The 19,387-nt window shown below is 40.0% G+C and overlaps 1 protein-coding gene across 4 annotated transcripts in view; it reads right to left on the bottom strand.

Annotated features, from left to right (window-relative positions):
• Positions 1-19,387, bottom strand: part of Ndst3 (N-deacetylase and N-sulfotransferase 3) — a 147,524-nt gene that overhangs the window by 19,250 nt on the left and 108,887 nt on the right. For 3 of the 4 annotated variants that reach the window (XM_060392794.1, XM_021650661.2, XM_060392795.1), the window contains exons 7-10: positions 11,742-11,924; positions 9,994-10,090; positions 6,379-6,502; positions 2,890-3,064 (exon numbers count right to left, since the gene is read on the bottom strand). In XM_060392794.1, coding sequence (XP_060248777.1) covers positions 2,890-3,064; positions 6,379-6,502; positions 9,994-10,090; positions 11,742-11,924 — 579 coding nt within the window. Of the gene's footprint in view, positions 1-2,889; positions 3,065-6,378; positions 6,503-9,993; positions 10,091-11,741; positions 11,925-19,387 lie in introns of those variants that run through there. The other variant, XM_060392796.1, reaches the window with a different exon arrangement.

The raw sequence follows: 19,387 nt of genomic DNA, 5'->3' as shown, positions 1-19,387 counted from the left end.
AGCACTCAGGCACGGTGGCCAGTCTGTGGCTGTTCACCACGTCTAGTTGAAGAGCAAATTTGCTGCAACTGGAATCCCACTTACCACACTGCAGGCTCCACCAGCCTCTGTTCACTCACTGTGGGGTGATTTGTTTGCAATATTTATGAAGTTCGTTAGTTCAAAGCCTTGGACATGCACACACACACACACACACACATACTCTCTCTCCCTCCCTCGTGTGTGTGTGTGTGTGTGTGTGTGTGTGTGTGTATTCCCAATTTCTCAGGGTTAAATGGATTCCAAGCTCCATTTTTCTTCTTTCTTTTTGAGCCAATCAAGGTGCATTTCTCCTCCCCCCCCCCCCGACACTTTCTGGAGAAAGTAGATGGCACAACACGAAACCCATCAACTTGCAATTAATGCGTACTTTGGCTCGAGAGATGGCTCTGGGTGTGGCATAAAGGATGGATGTGAAGCTGTGCGTTTCTGTGATCTCAGCCTTCCTGATGGCTCTGGGCCCTCTTGTATAGATTATCTTTCTTTTTGCCTCCTGAAGTCTATCGCTTCCTGCAACTCTGCTCCCAGTCAGTCACTGAACCATCTCCCCATGTGTCCTACCACTTGTGAACCTGGAATAACTGCTTCTGCTGAACAGAAAAGGACACAGTGCTTTGGAACACTTCATTCTCTGGTAGCATAACTGTTCACAAGTAAGCGGTCGGGGGGATAGAGAGATGGATGGCCCCTTGATTGAAAGCCAGTACTCTTATGGCAGAAGACCTGAGTTCCGTTCCTGTTACCTACAACAGGCAACTCACGAGCACTTGTAAGCCCAGCTCCAGGGGATTCAACTCTCTCTCTCTCTTTTTGGCCTCTTTTTGCATCTGCATTCAATGCACATACTCATACGCAGACACACATAAATATAGTTAAAAATAAAATAAATCTTAAAAAAGTAGCTGTCTGAAATCACACCACTGACAGTGTTACGCCCACACACGCTGGAGGCTCTCAATTGTGTGGGCCGCTGAGAACACAGGCAATTAACCTTACATCTAACCCACCTGCAGAATCACAGATAATAAGATTTTGTAAACACAACTTTCCACATTCATTTTAAGATTACAGTTTTCAGGGAAATAGAATATTGGCTTCTGTTTCTGCCCTGTCCTGTTGTTGATCCTTTTACACATAGCTCTATTTGTATTATTAAAACATCCTATTTGAATGTTTACCCATTTTTTTTCTTATAGACCACTCCCTACTTTAAAGACCACCCAGTGGTTCCTCCAGTGCTCTGCTCCTCTGATAATAAGTCCAACTTGCTGTTAAGTTGGGCTTTATCCCCAAATGAGTCTGTGCATTATGTCCATCTTTCTAGTTTTTATGCTTATTTATAGGTATCTGCTTGTTATATGTATAGACAGTATGTACTGTTTCTCCAATGAAACAAACACAGTGTTATCTATTAACTCAAATCACTTTTCAAACAATAACTTGCAAAGGTCATTATAATTCTTTGATGGACAGATGAGCGTATGAGCATTAGGAAAGTATTTACAAATTATCAACTGGACATGGTAGTTCATGCCTCTCATTCCAGCATTTGGGAGGTAAAGGCAGGAAGATGAGTTGAAAGTTATCCTATGCTACAAAGCAAGTTCCAGGCTAGCCTGGGCTACATGGAACCCTGTCTCAAAAAACAAAACAAAATTATAGAACTGAGAAAGGTTAACTAACTAAAGAATCATAGTGATGAAAGACATGAAAAAAAACCCCTCAGTTTTGCTGTAGATATATGTTTAATTTTGTCTGCTTCTTATTTAAGTGATTAAAATTATCACTGGACGTTTTAAAGACTCACTGAGGGTATGTGAAATCATTTCAAAGTACCTGAGCCTTTGCCAAGTTCTAGCAAACCTCAGGGACACAATGACAATAAGCACATGAGAAAAAGGCATATAGCAGCTTGGACAGGCTGAGGCTGAGCTTTCAGGATGGAGGATTCTGTGTGTGCTTTGCTAGCCCACTGCTTTCTCTATAGCAGCAGTCATTTAGGTTCCTTTGGAGCTGGGGTCAGCAGTTTTACTGAACAAAGCCATGTCCCCTTACATAACTTCTACTGCTGTTTTTGAAACACGGTGGTAGAGTTGCCACAGAGACGTTACCACTTATAAAACATGGATCAAAAAAAACCTAGCCCTTTGTAACTTATGCACGTGTTTGAAGACAAATAATGATTTTTAAATTATTACATTTACTTTAAAATGCCGATGTAGTCAATACACACAAACAGGTAACATTTTGTTATAAATTTTCAGTTGTAATTCATTCCACGAATACGTTTTATTAAGTAAGGTCACCAAATCAACAAAAACTAAAAAAGAAACACCTTGGTAGCATTTGTTTCTTCTGGGAAACCAAATATAAACCATCTACTTTGTTGCACATATCAACCAACTAGTAGGTCTTCTGTCCATTCAAATCTGTGATGGTGGGGCTGTGGAGACAGCTCAGCCGGCAAAGTGCTTGCAGGCAAATGTAAGGACCTGAGTTTCATCCCCAGAACTCATGTACAAACTAAGATGTGATGCCATAGGCTGGTCATCACAGTGCTTGGGATGCAGAGACTACCAGATCCCTGGGTCAATGGAAAGCCTGTATGGCCTAACCAGTCAGTTCTCAGCAAGCTCTCTCTTTCTCTCTCTCTCTCTCTCTCTCTCTCACACACACACACACACACACACACACCTCCACGTACATGTATAACTGCATGGACAGATGCACCCATTCAAAAAAAAAAAAAAAAAAAAAAACTGCCCTCCAAATGGAGGTAACAGTTTTGCAGGAAATGACCCTCTATTTTGCATGCTCTCCCTCTCTCTGTTGGGCACATCCTTTTCTTACCTGGTACCAGGAGTATGCCCGGTCCGATGGGTCAATGAGGATGGTGATGATTTTGGCTTTAGGGACCAGAGAAGCAGCCCTTTTAGGAGCTTCCTCTGAGTGGAAGTAATTGGCACTCTTCTCAAACAGAAAGTCGGTGGAGACGTTAGATGGGACTGGGAAGAAATCCATGTACCTAGAAAGGAGTATCTTTTTCAAAATAAGCCTCTTAAGTTTATATGCTGGTGACTGAAGACTTTAAAGGTGGCCAAGACATTCATCTGTCCCCTAAAAAAAACTGACAACCAAGCTTTTCTCTAAAGCAGTTTTCCCTCCAGTTGGCAAAGGAAGGATGTTTAAAGCACTAGCAACTTTCTCCTAAAAAGTATTTTTTTTCTGTTTTGCTTAATTTCAGAAAAAAAAAATATTATGGGAGAACAAGGATATTGGGACAAAGTAATCAAACTGTAGTTCCTGTGCACAATGCATCTAAACAGAAAAAGAGAGAGACCCCAAAACAAAGAGAATGTGATGAAATAGCGGTTACATTTGGTTCACAGACATTTAAAATAATCCATACAGCATAGTTTCTGTTATTACAGTAAAACAATATCACTCCCGCACTGGGTCCAGCTGGTGTATTCAATCATGGAGTGTCAAAACACAGAGTGATGCCTCTTATTTGTTTCCTTTTAACATACAATGTTACTATGTTTCTCTTTAGAATTTAGTACAGAACCTTATCCGACTTTCCGGCTAGAGTCCTTGTTTCCTGGCGGGCAATGAGAAGTTCACACCAGGAGTGCGAACTCAGCTATGCCGGCTCAAACTCGGAAATGCAGGCATCTGCTTAACGTTCCATTCATGCCAAAGTGGTCAGGCAGGCAGAGCTACACCAGCTCATGATAATATGTATTTCTGCAGCAGTAAGGGAAAACATCTAGAAAAAAAGGCTATTGTTTAAAATTTCATTTTTAGGAGTTACATTTTATAATAAATTACTCCACTGAGCTCGCTTTCTCCCTCCAGGTCTTGTGACACCGCCGCTTCACTTTGGATGAGGGCAGCTCAATAGTTACTGAGCGAGCCATCAACAGTCACACAACGGCACGCGGCACGCCTGCATCAGTTTACAGTAGGCTTCATTTCACCTGAGCAGTCATGTGACTCCGAGACCACGTGACATTGTCTTTTACCCTGGTTGGGCTTCTTCCAGGGCTCCAGTTGTTACCACAAAGCAAACTGAGGTGCCGGAGATACCCAGACAGCTAGAGCAACAAGATCTGGCTGTGTTCCCGGGACTGCCCTGTTGGGGTCATTTGGCTCCCTTTTAGAGGAAAAGAGACAGGAAGACGTTTGAGGGGCATTCGATCAAAAAAAAAAAAAACAAAACTTTTTTTGTCTGCCCGTGATGCATGCGGAGTTGTACACAGCTGTGAGCGTGTACAGCGTTTGCGGAGCTTCTCACCCCTGCATGCATGTGTGGATATCAGAGACCTGCTCTGAGGTGTCTTCTCTATTATTCTCCACCTTATTATTATTATTTTTGTAGACAGGTTCCTTCCTGGAACCTGCAACTGGCCATTTAAGCTAGACCCCAGGCCAGCAAGCCCTTTGGGGTCCCCTCTCTTTCCACCCACAGTAAGTACTTTTCACACTGAGACACCCTTTCCCCATATCTGATCCTGAGAATTTTCAGTTGACTGTACTCCAAGACAGGTTATAACTGCCGGGGTTCCGAATGCTTACGGGGCTCTGTGGATGTCCACACGCCACTCCTAGCTTTCCACTCCATTATTGTGCATTGGAAATGACGTTACACTGTAAGGCATAAAACTTACAGGCATGAATGAGTAAGTCAGAGTTTTCCCGAGACCCTTCTCACTGCAGGTTTGGCTAGTTTGTTGAAGACGGAATTAAAAATTGTTTTTTTTTTTTTTTTCATTTGGCCTACTTTGTACCCTATTTGCATGCCTAGACTGCTTGCCAATTAAGGCAGTCCTAGCTTTACGCAGATTGTAAAACAAAAGCAGATCTATGCCCCTAGATTAACTAAGTGTGTGTAAGCAAATCGTTAAACCGGCCCCAGAACACGGAAGTACACAATCTTCTGCCCTGTGGAATAAATCCCCAAAGCACCACCGATGGGAGGCATGCCTCGTGGGGAAGCCAGACAGTCTGCCTGAGAACACGCTTGATGCCGGTGAGAGCAGAGCTGTAATTACACCAGAAAACGACACTCGCAGTTATCATTATCCATTATTTGAATAAATTGCCTTTTATAATGTGTAATTTGGCAATCAAAGACATTTGCGGGGACCTCTGGTGAGCTGTATTTAGGTCTACGATGCTTTGTTTTTCACCTGTCACGTTTTGCAGTGTTAGAGACAGCACATACTACCAACACTCTACCACCGAGCTACACCCCTGCCCCTGGGGGGGTATATTTAGTTATTTGTGCCACCTTTTTGTAAACTATTTGAAGAAATTTTATTTTTTGTTACAGTATTGACAACACCTATGATCAAAAAAGCTTTGACTGATATAAATTGTGACAAAATTAAGTATTTTTAGGTTACAGGAATGCTGAGGATTTTACTAGGATTCATTTCTAAAGAAGTTTTTGGTTTTCTTTCAACCCCCCGTTTTGTCCTAATGGCAATGCAATTCTGTTTGAGAGGATGGTAACAGACATCGAAGTTGCTGCTCGTTTATTTAACACCACACAGTTAGTTAACATCCAACACTGTGTGGAAGCAGGGACCATGAACAAGGGGACAATTAAGGTGCGATGTGTACACTGCTCATATGATACTCACTCATCAGTCTTTCTTTCTACAGATTACCCACAAGGACCTCTTGGCATAGCTGATCTTTAAAAAAATGGAGATCATGCAACCAGCCTGACCACAGAGGTTTTATTATTACATTATATATATATATATATATATATATATATATATATATATATATATAATCTATGTTATTCTGATTTTAACCATTTTCTTCAGATACTTAACATATGTCAATTTTAAACTCAAAGAACAAAATTAATTTTATTGATACCTTTAAAATCGTTTCATAGTTATCATTATTCCTGAGTTTACACACATTTCTATTTTTAGTTACTTTTTTGCCTTTTTCATCGAAACATGTCAGGAAATGATGTATTCAGACCACAGTATCACTCCACGAAAGGCGCACAAAGGCAGAGGGACATTCGCAGCCTTACACTCTTTCTCAGAATGCACATCTGCGTTTACATTCAAGGATAATGAACACCAATTGACTCGTGGGCCTCCCGAGGCAAGAAACCTCCCTGCCCCTTAACCGAAAAGCCTTGGCACGAATGGCTTTTGTGCTTCTTTATACTGGCCAACCAATTTTCTAATACGTGTAGCATGAAATTTTATCTGTGGTCACAAACTTCTGTGTTTCTAAATATTAGCGCTAAGTTTATACTGTGCATGGAACATATACTTTTAGATTTATACTAATAACCCATCTTACCAATCAATCCCCCTGTGGTAGTTATTTCTATTAAAGAACTGTACCTCCTCAAAGGATTTTGGGCTGGGGGAGTTACTAAGGATGGAAGGATGCATAATCAGGAACAGACACAAGGCAGTGGTACCTGAAATGACAGCAGGGATTAGAAATCAACCAGAGGAAAAGGCATTTTCCCGTATTCCAGTTAGTAACAAACTCAATACTGTAACGATCTGAGCAGATTCTTTCAATGTACTCTCCAGGAAACTGAACAGGCGACCCACAGCTAATGGGAGGCAAATTCTCACCATGGAGACAGAGTGATGAGAGCTGAGTCCCTACACCAAGCCTGGTGCAATTTGAACCTTTGATGTTGGCTAAGTCACTGGTTTGATCTATGCCTTTGGGCCTTTGGTCGGTAGCGCCTCTTTACTGCAGTTTTCTTACAGGAAAACAACAACCACCTGTCTAATCCATTACCTAGATTTCTCTGATGCTAAGAGGCATCCTGTGTCCTTTGCATACATGCTGTGGTGGAGCTTGGTGTTCTTGTGGGGCTCCTAATAACAGGAGTGGGAGTACCTCTGACCTTTTTGCCTGTTCTTGGGATCCTTTCCCTCGTGCTGGGCTGCTTGATATGAGGATTTGTGCCTAGTCTTACTGCATCTGATGCCACTGATTTCACTAGGAGGCCTGTCTGCTCTTTTCTGAAGGAAATGAAGGAAGGTGGGTTTGTGGGAGAAGTAGAGGGAAGGAAGGCTGTGGTCAGGATGTGTTGTATGAGAGGAGGATAAATACAAAGCAAAAGGAAAATAAAATGCACCCTATGAAAATATTTTTTTTTAATTAAAAAAGAAACACATAAATGAACTATATCATTATTTAATATATTTCATTATCCAAACTGATACTTGTTTGATGTAATGTTTGGTACAATATAAACTTTCTTCCTGACATCTGTGAAAGCTAATTAAGAATTTAATCTTTCAACAAGTTTGCATAAACTTCAGCATACCTACACACAACAAATCAAAAATTATTTAAATTGCTAAGTTTAAAGAGAGGTGTTCTTTTTAGTGCCATAACACAACATTTACATTTATTGGGGACAGAAGGGCGCATCATAGGTAATCATATAGTTTGGAAATAAGGGTGTCATTTTTTTAAAGGTGTAAAGTTAGTGTTGCTTTCACCTAAATCAGGAAGTTAAAAAAAAAAACAAAACAAGGTTATGTAGCTCAGGCTACTGCAGGAGAAAGAAAGGCAATTTTGGGTTCAGTTTGCTAAAGACTTACATGATCACTATGCTACATATATTACACATTTACGCATATTCACACAGTTATAGCAACTAGGACTGTCTTTGTATTATCATCACAAAAGGTTATCTCTTGCCTATACAGTCATGTGTATAGTTTCTACATACTCGTGTGACCTTACTGTTGTGAACTCACGGAACGTGCTCTGTCAATTCTATTTCAGGTCAGAAGCTAGCAGGAACAGTGTTTCACTTAGGAGGTACCATTCTAATTTTGCCGTTTGTACAAAATTTGGAATTTGGAATTTTCTCATTACTCAATGTGTTCTTTAAAACTGTACATCCATATATAATATCCGCACAGTATAGAATGATTAAAATAGTTGTCAACTACGAGACTGTCTAAAGAATGAATTAAAAGAGACACTGTACTAAGGATATATACCTCAGCCAAACAAGGAGCGCTTTGCCCACGATCAAGGAGACTAACCGGGGTGAAATGCAGGGACCTGTCATAGACCACACCAGTGTTCTTCAGCACCTTTGCCCCAGCACCAGTCCTCAAACTCTGGCTGCAGCTGAGTCACACAGAGGCTGGTTCACAGAGACATAGGTATCCACTCTAGGGTTTCTGACTCAGTAGGTCAAAGGTGTGGCTCAGGAATCTGTACTTCTATAAAGCTCTGTGACTTCTGTACTGTTGCTCTGGTGACTGCCTTTTTTTTTTTTTTAATTAAAGAACAATGAATGAAAGAGTATCTAAAATTTACAGTGTGGGTAGGACGGTGGATGGACAAATGGATGGACTTTCCCAACTGAAAGTCACAGTAAGAGAGCAAGAGTCAGGAATATCCTAAGGCCAAGCATTTGGTTGTACTTTCAGCATTACTGGCTCTCTGAACTTACTTTTTTTAATTTTTAATTTTTATTTATTTATTTATTTATTTATTTTACTTTTTTAAAAATTTTTAGCTCTCTGAACTTTATGTCTTAGCTTCCTTGTCTGTTTATTAGGGAAGACTTACTATCAGGATTTCATAAGGATTCTTAAGTCATTCTGTGTGGAAATACTACACAGACAGAGCTGTGTGACATTTGTCTAAGTCTATATTTAGAATGGGTACATCTTATTGGGTGGTGTAAATTATACCTCAATCCCCCCAAATGGAGAGATTTTCATAAAACAATCATCTTCTCTAATGATTTTATGCCAAAGGCAAATGTCACATCCAAATAGTAACAAACTTTGAAAACCCAGCAGAATTTACTATGTCCAGTAATACTTCTGCTGTCTCAGCATGATGTTAGGGTGTCTGTATCCAGTGCCGTAGGAGAAACAAGGTATTTGGCAGAGCTAGGATGCAAACTGGGTATGTCGAGATCCAGACAGAAGTGATGACTAATGAGGAGGCTATGTGATGGCAGAGGGGGTTCACAGGTTATTCCAGGGTCAGTGTTTTCCTAAGCATCTCTAGGCTTTCAGTAGATAAGGACAAGGGAACGCACAGGGAAGGGAATGACTGCCATTCTTATGCACGCTCTCTGACTATCTGCAAAAGGTATTAGAAGGAAGGAAGCGGCTGAGTCCACTAATCATGCACAGAATTCTCAGTTATCCTCAGAGACGAAGAAAGTGACTGCCACACGATGCAGTTTCTGCGGCTGTTTTCTATGAAGCCAGAATCCAACGGCCCCAAGTAATTTATCATGCAAGATGCAGCTCAAATGTTTGGCACTAAAACTTCCACTGGGCTTTACTTTAATACTGAGTTTTACAGAAACAAGAAGTGTATGGAGGAACAAACTGCATGCCAATTTAAGAAAGTGTGCAGCAGATGCTTCCTGGGGGTGAATAAATACCTTGCTGGCAGGAAGTTTTGTTTATGTCCACGAATTCTGCTTACATCTTATTTTATTTTATTTTTTTTAAGTCACCTCTGCAAGAAAGTAAACTGTATCTAGAAAGTAGAGACTATTTGTCTGGAAAAGATTTTTTTTTCCTTTTAAAATAAAGATCAAGGTACTTACATAAGTCTCTCTTGGCATTTGAGCAAATCCTGTCAATCACTTTCTAAATGCAAAATTAGTTTTAATTTTAGAAATGTTAACTATACTTCTGCAGTGAGATCCTTGGGAACAAAATAAGACGTGCCAGCAAACTGACTGCTGTGTCTTTCAACTGACAGCCATTTCTCCCACTTCCTTTAAACAGCACCAGACAAAGCCCTCAATCCTGTATTCAGCCGGACAAGGTTGCACCAGAGGAACATATGCTGTTACTTCATTAGCATTACAGGAGGCTCAAAGTCCCACTGCAACAAGGACTCGCTGGCTACTTATTTTACATTATTTAGTAACGATATTAAAAAAGTTCTCACCAGTTTTCTGGGGTCCTATTACCAAGAATTTTGGTAAACGATCGCAGGTTTTTTCTTTAGACCAAATGTCTCTGTGGCGTTTGTCATCACAGGGGTTCTATAAGGGAGAGGAAAATGGAGATGTTATGTATATGTACCCAGTTGAGAGCAAATGCGTCTCCAATCTTTGTTTTAAGATACCCGAGGAAACAGGACACTATGCAAGGGGTTCCTTTTGGAAACTGAAAGACCTGAGGTGCCATCACAGAAGCTCTGGAGGGATTTCTTTCTGTCCTTCAGTTGAGAGTGATGGAGTGGGAAGGGGAAGGATGTCCATTTCAGGTAGACAGCCAAGTGTCCAGGGGGTCCTGATTTTCTGCTTCTGGCAATTCTACAGTTATCATTTCCCCTTCAAACAGTAAACTCGTTAGGAAGAAACTAGTGTTCCTGAAAGACTAAGGTAGTGGTTTTCAACTTGTGAATCACCACCCCGTTTGGCAAACCTTTATCTCCAAAAGTGTTTATGTTATGATTCATAACAGTAGCAAAATTACAGTTATAAAGTAGAAACAATTATAATTTTTTGGGGGGTCAACAGAACATGAGGGGCTGTTCTAAAGGGTCACAGCTTGTGGACAGTTAAGAACTACTGGTCTAAAGGAAAATATACTCTCAGCATTCACTAAATCACCCTACTTAAGGTTTCCCTGGAATTTATACTATTTTTATTCAAAGGAAATTAGTTTATTTCAAGAGGATTAAGCCACATTAATTTAAAGAGACAGTCAATTCCTTCTAGCTACCTTCAAAATTTGGTAGCTATATATCTAAAAACGAAACTTTGCCAAATATGATGCTAAAAGTACTAACTTTTAGCAGAGTGTAAAGTGAAGGTGAACTGCTTTTATACACTTTTTTTGGGTCTATTTAAATCAGACAGAATGCGTAGTTATACCTAGGACATACTATTTCCTAAGATGCAGTACATGCATTAATGTGAAGGCGGAGGAGCACAGCATTCTTTAGTACTATTTCATGAATGAGCAAACAGGATCACTCTTTCCTTCTGGTCAGTCAGCACTACAGATATGTCAGGGTAAATAAACTTGCTTATATGTAGCAAAGACAAAAGGGATGTACTTCTTTTGGTAGTTAGTCTATGTAACAGTTTGTCTTAAACCACTCTCCCATAATGATAACGATTTCCAGCTTGAAAATAAGGTGTGAAATTAGTGGGAAAATTGCATGTGTTTCAAGTGTCTTATACTTGCTGGTTTGTGGTAGTTAAGAAACAACAGTGAATGTGACACCAGCAGCAACACAGGCAGGACATTAGTACCAGATTCACTCCAGAGAGCTGCTAATGTGTGCTGGCAATGACAGACAAGTGTGTGTGTGTATGCATGTGTGTGTAAGGCTGACCAGTTGGCCAACTGCCTAATTCACTTGTTTTCTGTTTTCAACCTATGACAGTTTGAAAATGGATTTCTCACTCCTGATTGAAAACATCACCACCAAAGAACCCTGCACTGAATATCCTATGCTTTCTAGTGAAGACAGGGACAAAGATGTGGCTCAATGTGTAGCCACACATTATAGGCCTACATAATATAGGCCTACAATTCAGTACGACACAGTTTCTCAAATCTTAATGCTCGCCAAATGCACAGTTTCACTTAGACGCTCTGAGTTCTTACATTTGAATAACTTCACAGAACTACAGACTGCATCTGTGGTATTATTTATACAAATTATTGACCTGATTTTACCTGCCAGAGAGGGTCTTTCTGATCAGGAAAGAGCTCAAAATACTTGTGAGCCAGCTGAGCCGGAGGCAGCGTCTGAAGACGTAGGTTGGTCCAGGTCTGCACGAAATTGGCTAGATTCACAAACGTATATAATCCCAGTCGGTCATTTCCATAGTTAGACAAGTGGGTCATGAAAATACTGATCTGAAAAAGGCAAATGAACTTTGGCATAAACTTAGGTTATTTGAACACTAGAGGGTAGTATGATCATAGCAATATTAGACTTATTTTTTTTAATTAAATGGTCTGTAATCATGACCTGTTTTTAGAGTTTGCATATATTCTAAAAACTCTCATTCTATTAATGTACAGTGAAGTATGTTATTGACAAGGCTCAGTAAGTGTTTTTTTCTGAAATGTTAACAAAAATGTTAACAAAATGAGTTTAAGCTAAATTTTAATCACTTATTAAAATCATTGTTACCTAGCTACCTGGGTATAGTAAGCTAAGCCTTTGTAACATAGCTGAAGCATCCACACACAGTGCCCTCATGAGAAGCAAACTGTCCGTCATCTGAGGAACAGGGTTCTGTGAGTTGGGATTTTATAACTCAATCTATTTTAACTCAGTTTCCGTTGCAGTGTTTCCAGTTAAGGATGTGAATAATTAATGAGGTTATTTAACTGTCCCCCAGATTACTTTTCTTTGAACTATAATAACACCACATGGTATCATGTAACACATTAAAACCTTCCCTGCATTCATGGGGTCTATCTTTACTCCTCACAGGAAGTATCTCCTTTAGAAACTGCTCAGGGCTTAGCTGGAGAAAATTCACCCTTGCAGTAGATGAAGCTGATATAGAACCAACCCGCTCACTGAAAAAACTCACAATAAATGTGTGGAAACTTTATGATAATATAAATGTGCATGCTATAGGTTTTGATTAAATTTGGTCTGGGATGTAGAATGAACATTTAGAAAGCTTAAATGAATTAAAAAACTGTTTTTTTTTTTTGTCTTTGGTTAGCTGTGGGCATATGGAGCAAATTCTTTTGTTTTTAACAAAGCAAGTAATTCATGTGACCAGAGGAATTTCCCCAAACATGGAGTGTTGTGTGAATGAACAGCAATAACGAGTATTTAATAATCACAACAAAAACTGCAACAGGTCCTTTTTTCAACAGCTGAAAGAAACAGTCAGGAAAACTCACAGAGGTCGAGTGGCGGGAATATGAGGAAGAGTCACACCGAGATCTGACATGAGGCACAGAAAAGGACTTGTACAACTTAAGTTGGCCGTCACTATCCTCACCTCACAGGGCCATCTCCAGGCTTTCCCTCGAAGAGCCCCAGTTCTGAACACAGTTGTGCCCAACCTCCTCTTTCTCTACAGATCTTAGAACTTTCATGGACCAAATACGTGGGGGGCAAGTTTTAAAAAGTTATCAGTGTGCCTATGCAACCACGATTCCCTGACGATTCAGGTCACTTTTATTTTATTTTATTTTGACTCTGAAAACTGAAGCTTTAAAAAAAATTACCTTTCTGGTTACTTTTCTTAAAAATACATCACATCTGTGGCAACTCCTCTTTCTCTTGTTGAGTCAGGGCCCTGCTACATAGCCCAGGCTAGCCCCAACCTCACCGTCCCACAGTCATGCACCACTGGCTGTTATAGTTCTGGTAACCCATTCTCTTCTGACATTTGAAAGTTCTGCCCCTCTTCACCCGTGCTCCTCACTTTGTCTGTGTACACACATGTTCATGTATGTAAGTGGAGGGCAGAGATGGACGTCATGTATCATTCCCCAGATGCTGTCTGGCCCTCCCCTCCCTCTGAGGCAAGATCACTTGACTAGAATTTTCCCAACAGGGAGGCTGGTGGTAGAGTGAGCCCTTCCTTCCCCAGCCCTGGGGAGCATGGAGCCCCGTGATTCTTGTCTGTCGTTCTAGTTATCACTCAGGTCTGCTCGTAAGTGCATTAATTTAAAAAATGCATATTAATCTACTTAGTTGCTACTTCCATTTTTTTGCTTTCCTGTTAGGAGAGAGCTAGTCATTTGCCATAGCTCCCTGAATAGTGTCTGTATTGGATAGAAAGTGAGAAATACAGATAATGGAGTACCGTCCTATGACACTAATGCAACTGAGTTTGCTCTTCAGTGAAACAGTTTCTACTGTGATGAAGCAGGGTACCTACCTTGTTACTTGCACAACTACAGAAAGCAAAACGGCACTGGCATTGATAAAGACAGGTTATCCAAAATGAGTAACATCTAGCTGATGATGTTGTTTTCTGAAAGTGAAGGTTCATTTGTAAGACCTGAGGTGATATTTATAAAGTATTGAACTTAGCCTTTCTCTTAGGTTAGGAAACGAGAGGGTTTACTTCATCTTACGATTCTCAGGTTATATTCCTTCACCGAGGGAATTCAAGGCAGGAATGAAGCAGACCGCATGGAGGGAGGGTGCCAATTTGTCTGCTTCTTTTGGCTTGCTCAGTTTGCTTTCTTACACACCCCAGGACCGCCTGCCCAGGGGCAGCACCGCCCAGAGTGAGTTGGGCCTTCCCACATCGATCGTGAATAAAGAAACTGTTCCACAGACTTGCCTACAGGCAGTCTGATGGAGGCAATTTTCTTCATGAGGCTGCTTTTTCTAGATAAGGATAGCTTGTATAAGTTGACGGAAACAAAAACAAAACAAACAACAAAATACCACTATCAGGGATACCTCATAAGAGAAAAGCTTCTTAGTCAGTAAGCAAGCACATCTCCTAGAGTTTCAACTCAATTTTTAATGTGCCAACATAACATAATATAAAGTACAATGCAAGCAAAGAGAGGCATGTCACCTCTTGGCCCTTTTAGATTTTGGACTCCAGCTTGAGTTTGTTTTGTGCTCGTTAAAAGAACAGATGGCAAAAAGGGAAAACAACTTTTTAGGATATAAAACACTTCAATTTATTTTAAAAGATTTTTTTAAATGAATCATAATGTCTTCTCAGAAATGGGTATTATGCATCTTTTGTCAAACAAGAATTCTCTCCAAATTTTCTTTATTGGATTAGTTACAAAGGTATATGCAATAAGCAATAGGCTTGGTGAGACCAAACATACAAAGAGAATACATTTGGTCAGCAAATTAGTTGTTGCCCCTGGTAGGTACTTATTGCTGACGACACTACTCACTTCAGATGATTTAGAGGATCTTAACTGGATCTAAGCTGAGAGCCTCCTCCCCAAGAACTAGCTTTCATGGGACAACTACCATGCAAATTCCCAAGAGAGTGGAAGAAAACAATATTCCTACCCAGCTATGATGCCTAGGAACTTCAACAACTATAAACATGGCATAATAACTTTAAAAGTGCAATAGTGGCACTCATGTCTTAGTGGTAACAGCTCTTGAATTAGACTTAAGGATCACCCATCGGGGGGAAATCATGCCCAGTACTGGAAATTTAGCAAATTGCTTAGGGCTAATGAGGTAAAGGATCTTGAAGGAGAACCTCCAACCATCACTTTATTAAAATAGCACAATTCCTAACTGCATTTTAAACATTTATCCTCAGACCTACAGATAAATGTAGCTCTCATCTCTCTTCTAAGAAATTTCTATTTGGGAATTTCTATTACGGAGGGAGATTATTACAGAAAACTACAATTTTCAAAAAGCAGAGGACAAGTGATCATGGGATGCCCAACCCTAACTGGTTCGTCAACAACATTCCTACTTAATCCAAGGCTAGAGATCATGTGGAAGAGAGGGTGGAAAGGTTGCAGGAATCAGAGGAATGGGGTGTCTGTTGTGGGATTGTGTATTCTAGAAATGTAAGGGAAGCTACACCATGAAGTCTCAAAAACATGGCTTCCTAAACAAAACCCGAATAAGGGCGACTCCAACAGATATGCTAACATGGAAGAATGGAGTCTCAAACATCCCCACCTCTAGACAAAGAGCTACAGGCAAGTAAGGAATACCGAGAGTGGGCAAAACAGTCTTTCCCAGGGAAGAATCCCCTCAACTGGCTATCCAGTACCAAAAGGTCGGTCTTGAAATTATATATAAGACCACCAAATTGAGAGTTGCCCAGAAGGAGAAAGACAAACATGGAATATACTCGCTTATATAGACCTAAAAGATAGGATAAACATAATGAAATCTATACACCTAAAGAAGATAATCAAGAAAGCAGACACGGGGTATGATGATCAATCCTCATTTAGAAAGACAAATGGGCTATGCATTGAACGTATGACAGGAGTCTACCGCAGAAAGCATCTGAAAGACTCTACCTAGCAGTGCTCCAAAATAGATACTAAGACTCACAACCAAACCTTCGGCAGAGTGCAGGGAATCATATGAAAGAAGGGGAGTTTGATGTGGAAAGGATAGGAGCTCCATAAGGACCAAACGTATCTGGGCACAGGGTCTTTTCTGAGATGGACACTCAACCAAAGTCCATGAGAGGATAAAACCTAGAACCTCTGCTCGGATGTGACCCGTGATAGCTCAGTAATCAATTGGTTTCCCATAGTAAGGGGAACAAGGACTATTTCTAACAGGAACTCAATGACTGGCTCTTTGACCTCCCCACCTCCCAAGGGAGGAGCAGTACTGTTAGGCCACAGAGGAGGACTTTGCAGCCAGTCCTGAAAATACCTGACAAAAGGGAGTCATATGAAAGGGGAGGAGGTCCTCCCCTATTAGTGGACTTGGAAAGGGGCAGGGAGGAGATGAGGGAGGGAGGGTGGGATTGGGGAGGGAATGAGGGATACAGCTGGGATACAGAATTAACAAAATGTAACTAATGAGAAAAATAAAATTATGGAAAAAAAAGAAAATGTAAAAAAAAAAAGAGTTGCTAAATTGTTGTAGAATGTAAAAAAAATAAAAAAATAAAAAAGCATCGCAGTGTTCTGCACCCTTAACCCTAGGTCTCTCAAATCTGATACGGTCTATTATAGTACATCTCAGTATGGATTAGTCACATGGTCACCACACCATAGAGTAGAGCCTTAGAGGCCACACCCCTTGTACTTCCAGAGTCCAACAGACTCCCCCTTCTTTCCATCTCATGTTTCCACTTATCATCTTTTGCTCTCCATCCCAGGGAACGCAAGCCTGAATTTGTGTGTGTGACTTATTTGTCTTGGTACGCCATCCCACGTCATCTGCATTTTGTATCCCCACTGGATCTGTGATGTCTTTTGACAACAGCTGCAGTATTTTGCCTCTCGTAGTTACAGGTTCCTGTTGCCAAACATGAGTGCACCAAGATCAATGACTGTATTATAGCCTTCCCTGGATAGTTAGACAAATATTTAAAAATTAAATTACATGATAGGCTACCGGTGTTTGCTGAATAGAATTGAAGTCTCCGTCATTAACCCTAGTCTTTCTTCTTTTAATAGTGCTGGAAGGTGCCATGCAAGCTACCAGGAATAAAGAGCAAGCACCAATCAGTGATTATCTAACCTTTTCTCCTGCTTACTCAAGTTTCTGGTCACTTTCTATTGGGGTTATGCAGGTAAAAGAATCAAGAAGATACAGCTGGCAAATGAGATGAGGATTTTGAGTATTTGGCATGTCTTCCATATTTTGTGCTAGCCTGTTTTTTTTTTTTCTTTCTGAAAGCATTTTCATTTATTTATTTTTTTTGCTTCCAATGGCATCAAACAGATGTGACTTTGATATCAAAGGTTTAAATTCATGGAGTTCTGTTTTAATACTTGCCCTGCACCTTACTCATCGTTTAATAATCTCAGAGGAAAACTCAGCTGCAGAATGATTTCCAGAAAGGCCTTAACATTTTGAATTTGAGATCTGACGAGCTTTAAAGAAAGCCACGGAGGGCAAATCAATTGCTCTCAATTAGGGACAGGTTTCAAAGGTACAGGGATGAGGTCAATGTAATTTAAAGCCATTTAACTTGAAGTGTTTTGTCTTCTTCACCATTACTTGCTTAATTTTTCCGGGTCTGCGTTCAGAACTGCCAACATCAGCCCTTTGGTTACAAGCTAATGATTGCTGAATGGCTGTTTCTGCTGGAAGAGAGAAGTAAAGTAACTGGAAGCACTGCTCTTGCTTCAGCTTCGGAGCAAATGGTTACATTTCACGCACCCACTCCAACTCTCACTCCACCAATTTTCAATTAGGTTTTGCACTGTGTCCATGGCTTGTGCTGTTCGGATGTTCCTCATTATTCTGAAAGGCCCCACTTCAGCTATTTACAGAACAGACACAGCTGATCTTGTACTATTCGACTTACAGTGACAGAACAATGAACGTAGCTACAGCGGATGATAGCTTTGGAAGCACTTAATTAGAGGAAATCCTCTCCTGTGCAGGGAGAGGCATACCACACATGTGTTACTCAGTTTCGATATGAAAACATCTTTATTCTCCTGCAGAAAACATTTCTTCTTCTTAGTTTTAAAGCTCTGTCCTCAAAGCATAATGAAAATACAGAGAAGAAACTGAATTAAATGTTTTGAGAATTTGTCTAATTTAACTTCAAAGACTTGGTAGCAAAAATTGAAAGAAATACAAAAAAACAAAAACAAAAACCAAACCAATGAAAACAGGCCACATGAAAATCTGCTCTTGGCTCAGCTGTGAATGAACTGAATTTTGGCAATCACAAAGACTAGCCTCACCAACAGGAGGCTTCAGAGTAGCTCACAGGGTGCCTCCCGCCTGGTGGGGGAAAACAACACATCAAATTTGTTCATTTATTTTTTTGTGAATTAAAAAGTACTACACATTCAAAAGACTCCCTGCTAAATTTTTGCTTTATTTGCTCATTATTATTTATAACAAACGTACAAATAACTTGTTTAATTATGAATGCTAGAGCTGAATTCCGTTTTCAGCTTTCTGAAGAACCTCCACACTAGTGCTAGAGCGGCTGTTTTATATTTCCACTAGGCAGCATTTTTTGTTATTGTTGTTTTTTTGAGAGCCCTTTTGACTAGGATGGGAGGGTCACAATGCAGGTTTTACTAGTATTTCTTATATATAAGGATGTTAAACATTTTTTTTCATGTATTTGTCAGCCACTAGTATTTCTACTTTTGAAAGCTGTCTAATTAATTGACTTATTTATGGACTGGATGATTTTGGCATTGTTTTGTTATTTTATTTACTTTTATACTTTAAATATTAACTTGCTGTCAAAAGTATGTTGACAAAGGTTTTCTTCCATCTTTAGGCTGTTCCTTCACCATGTTGTTTCCTCTGCTGTGCTTGCTATGTTTCTGATTATTTAAAACAACAATCTTTAATATTTATTTTCTTGTTTTAAGATAGTTCCTTTAATCCACTGTATTATGAGAAGTCTTGGAAATTCCAAGTTTGTTCAGAATTTTATTTCTTTATGTAGAGAGTAAATACTCAAATTACAAGAAATAACAGAATGAAGAAAAAAAAAAACATTTGCTAGACACTGATGAAACAACCCAAGATGCTCTACCTTTATGAAAAAGAATTGGTGATGGGTTGCTCCCACACAAGTTACATATAATTGTTTCAACTGAAACATAGTATTTTTTTTCTTTTTATTTACTCTTATCTCGTTTATTACATCCTGACTTCAGTTTCTCCTCTCTCCCCTCCTCCAAGGTCCTAACCCCTCCCCTTTTCCCTGAATCCATTCACC

This window comes from Meriones unguiculatus, chromosome 10 (assembly GCF_030254825.1).
Source record: "Meriones unguiculatus strain TT.TT164.6M chromosome 10, Bangor_MerUng_6.1, whole genome shotgun sequence".
Classification (NCBI taxonomy): Eukaryota; Metazoa; Chordata; class Mammalia; order Rodentia; family Muridae; genus Meriones; species Meriones unguiculatus.
Note: the sequence above shows the minus strand (reverse complement) of the source record. Positions and strands in the feature narration are given on the sequence as shown.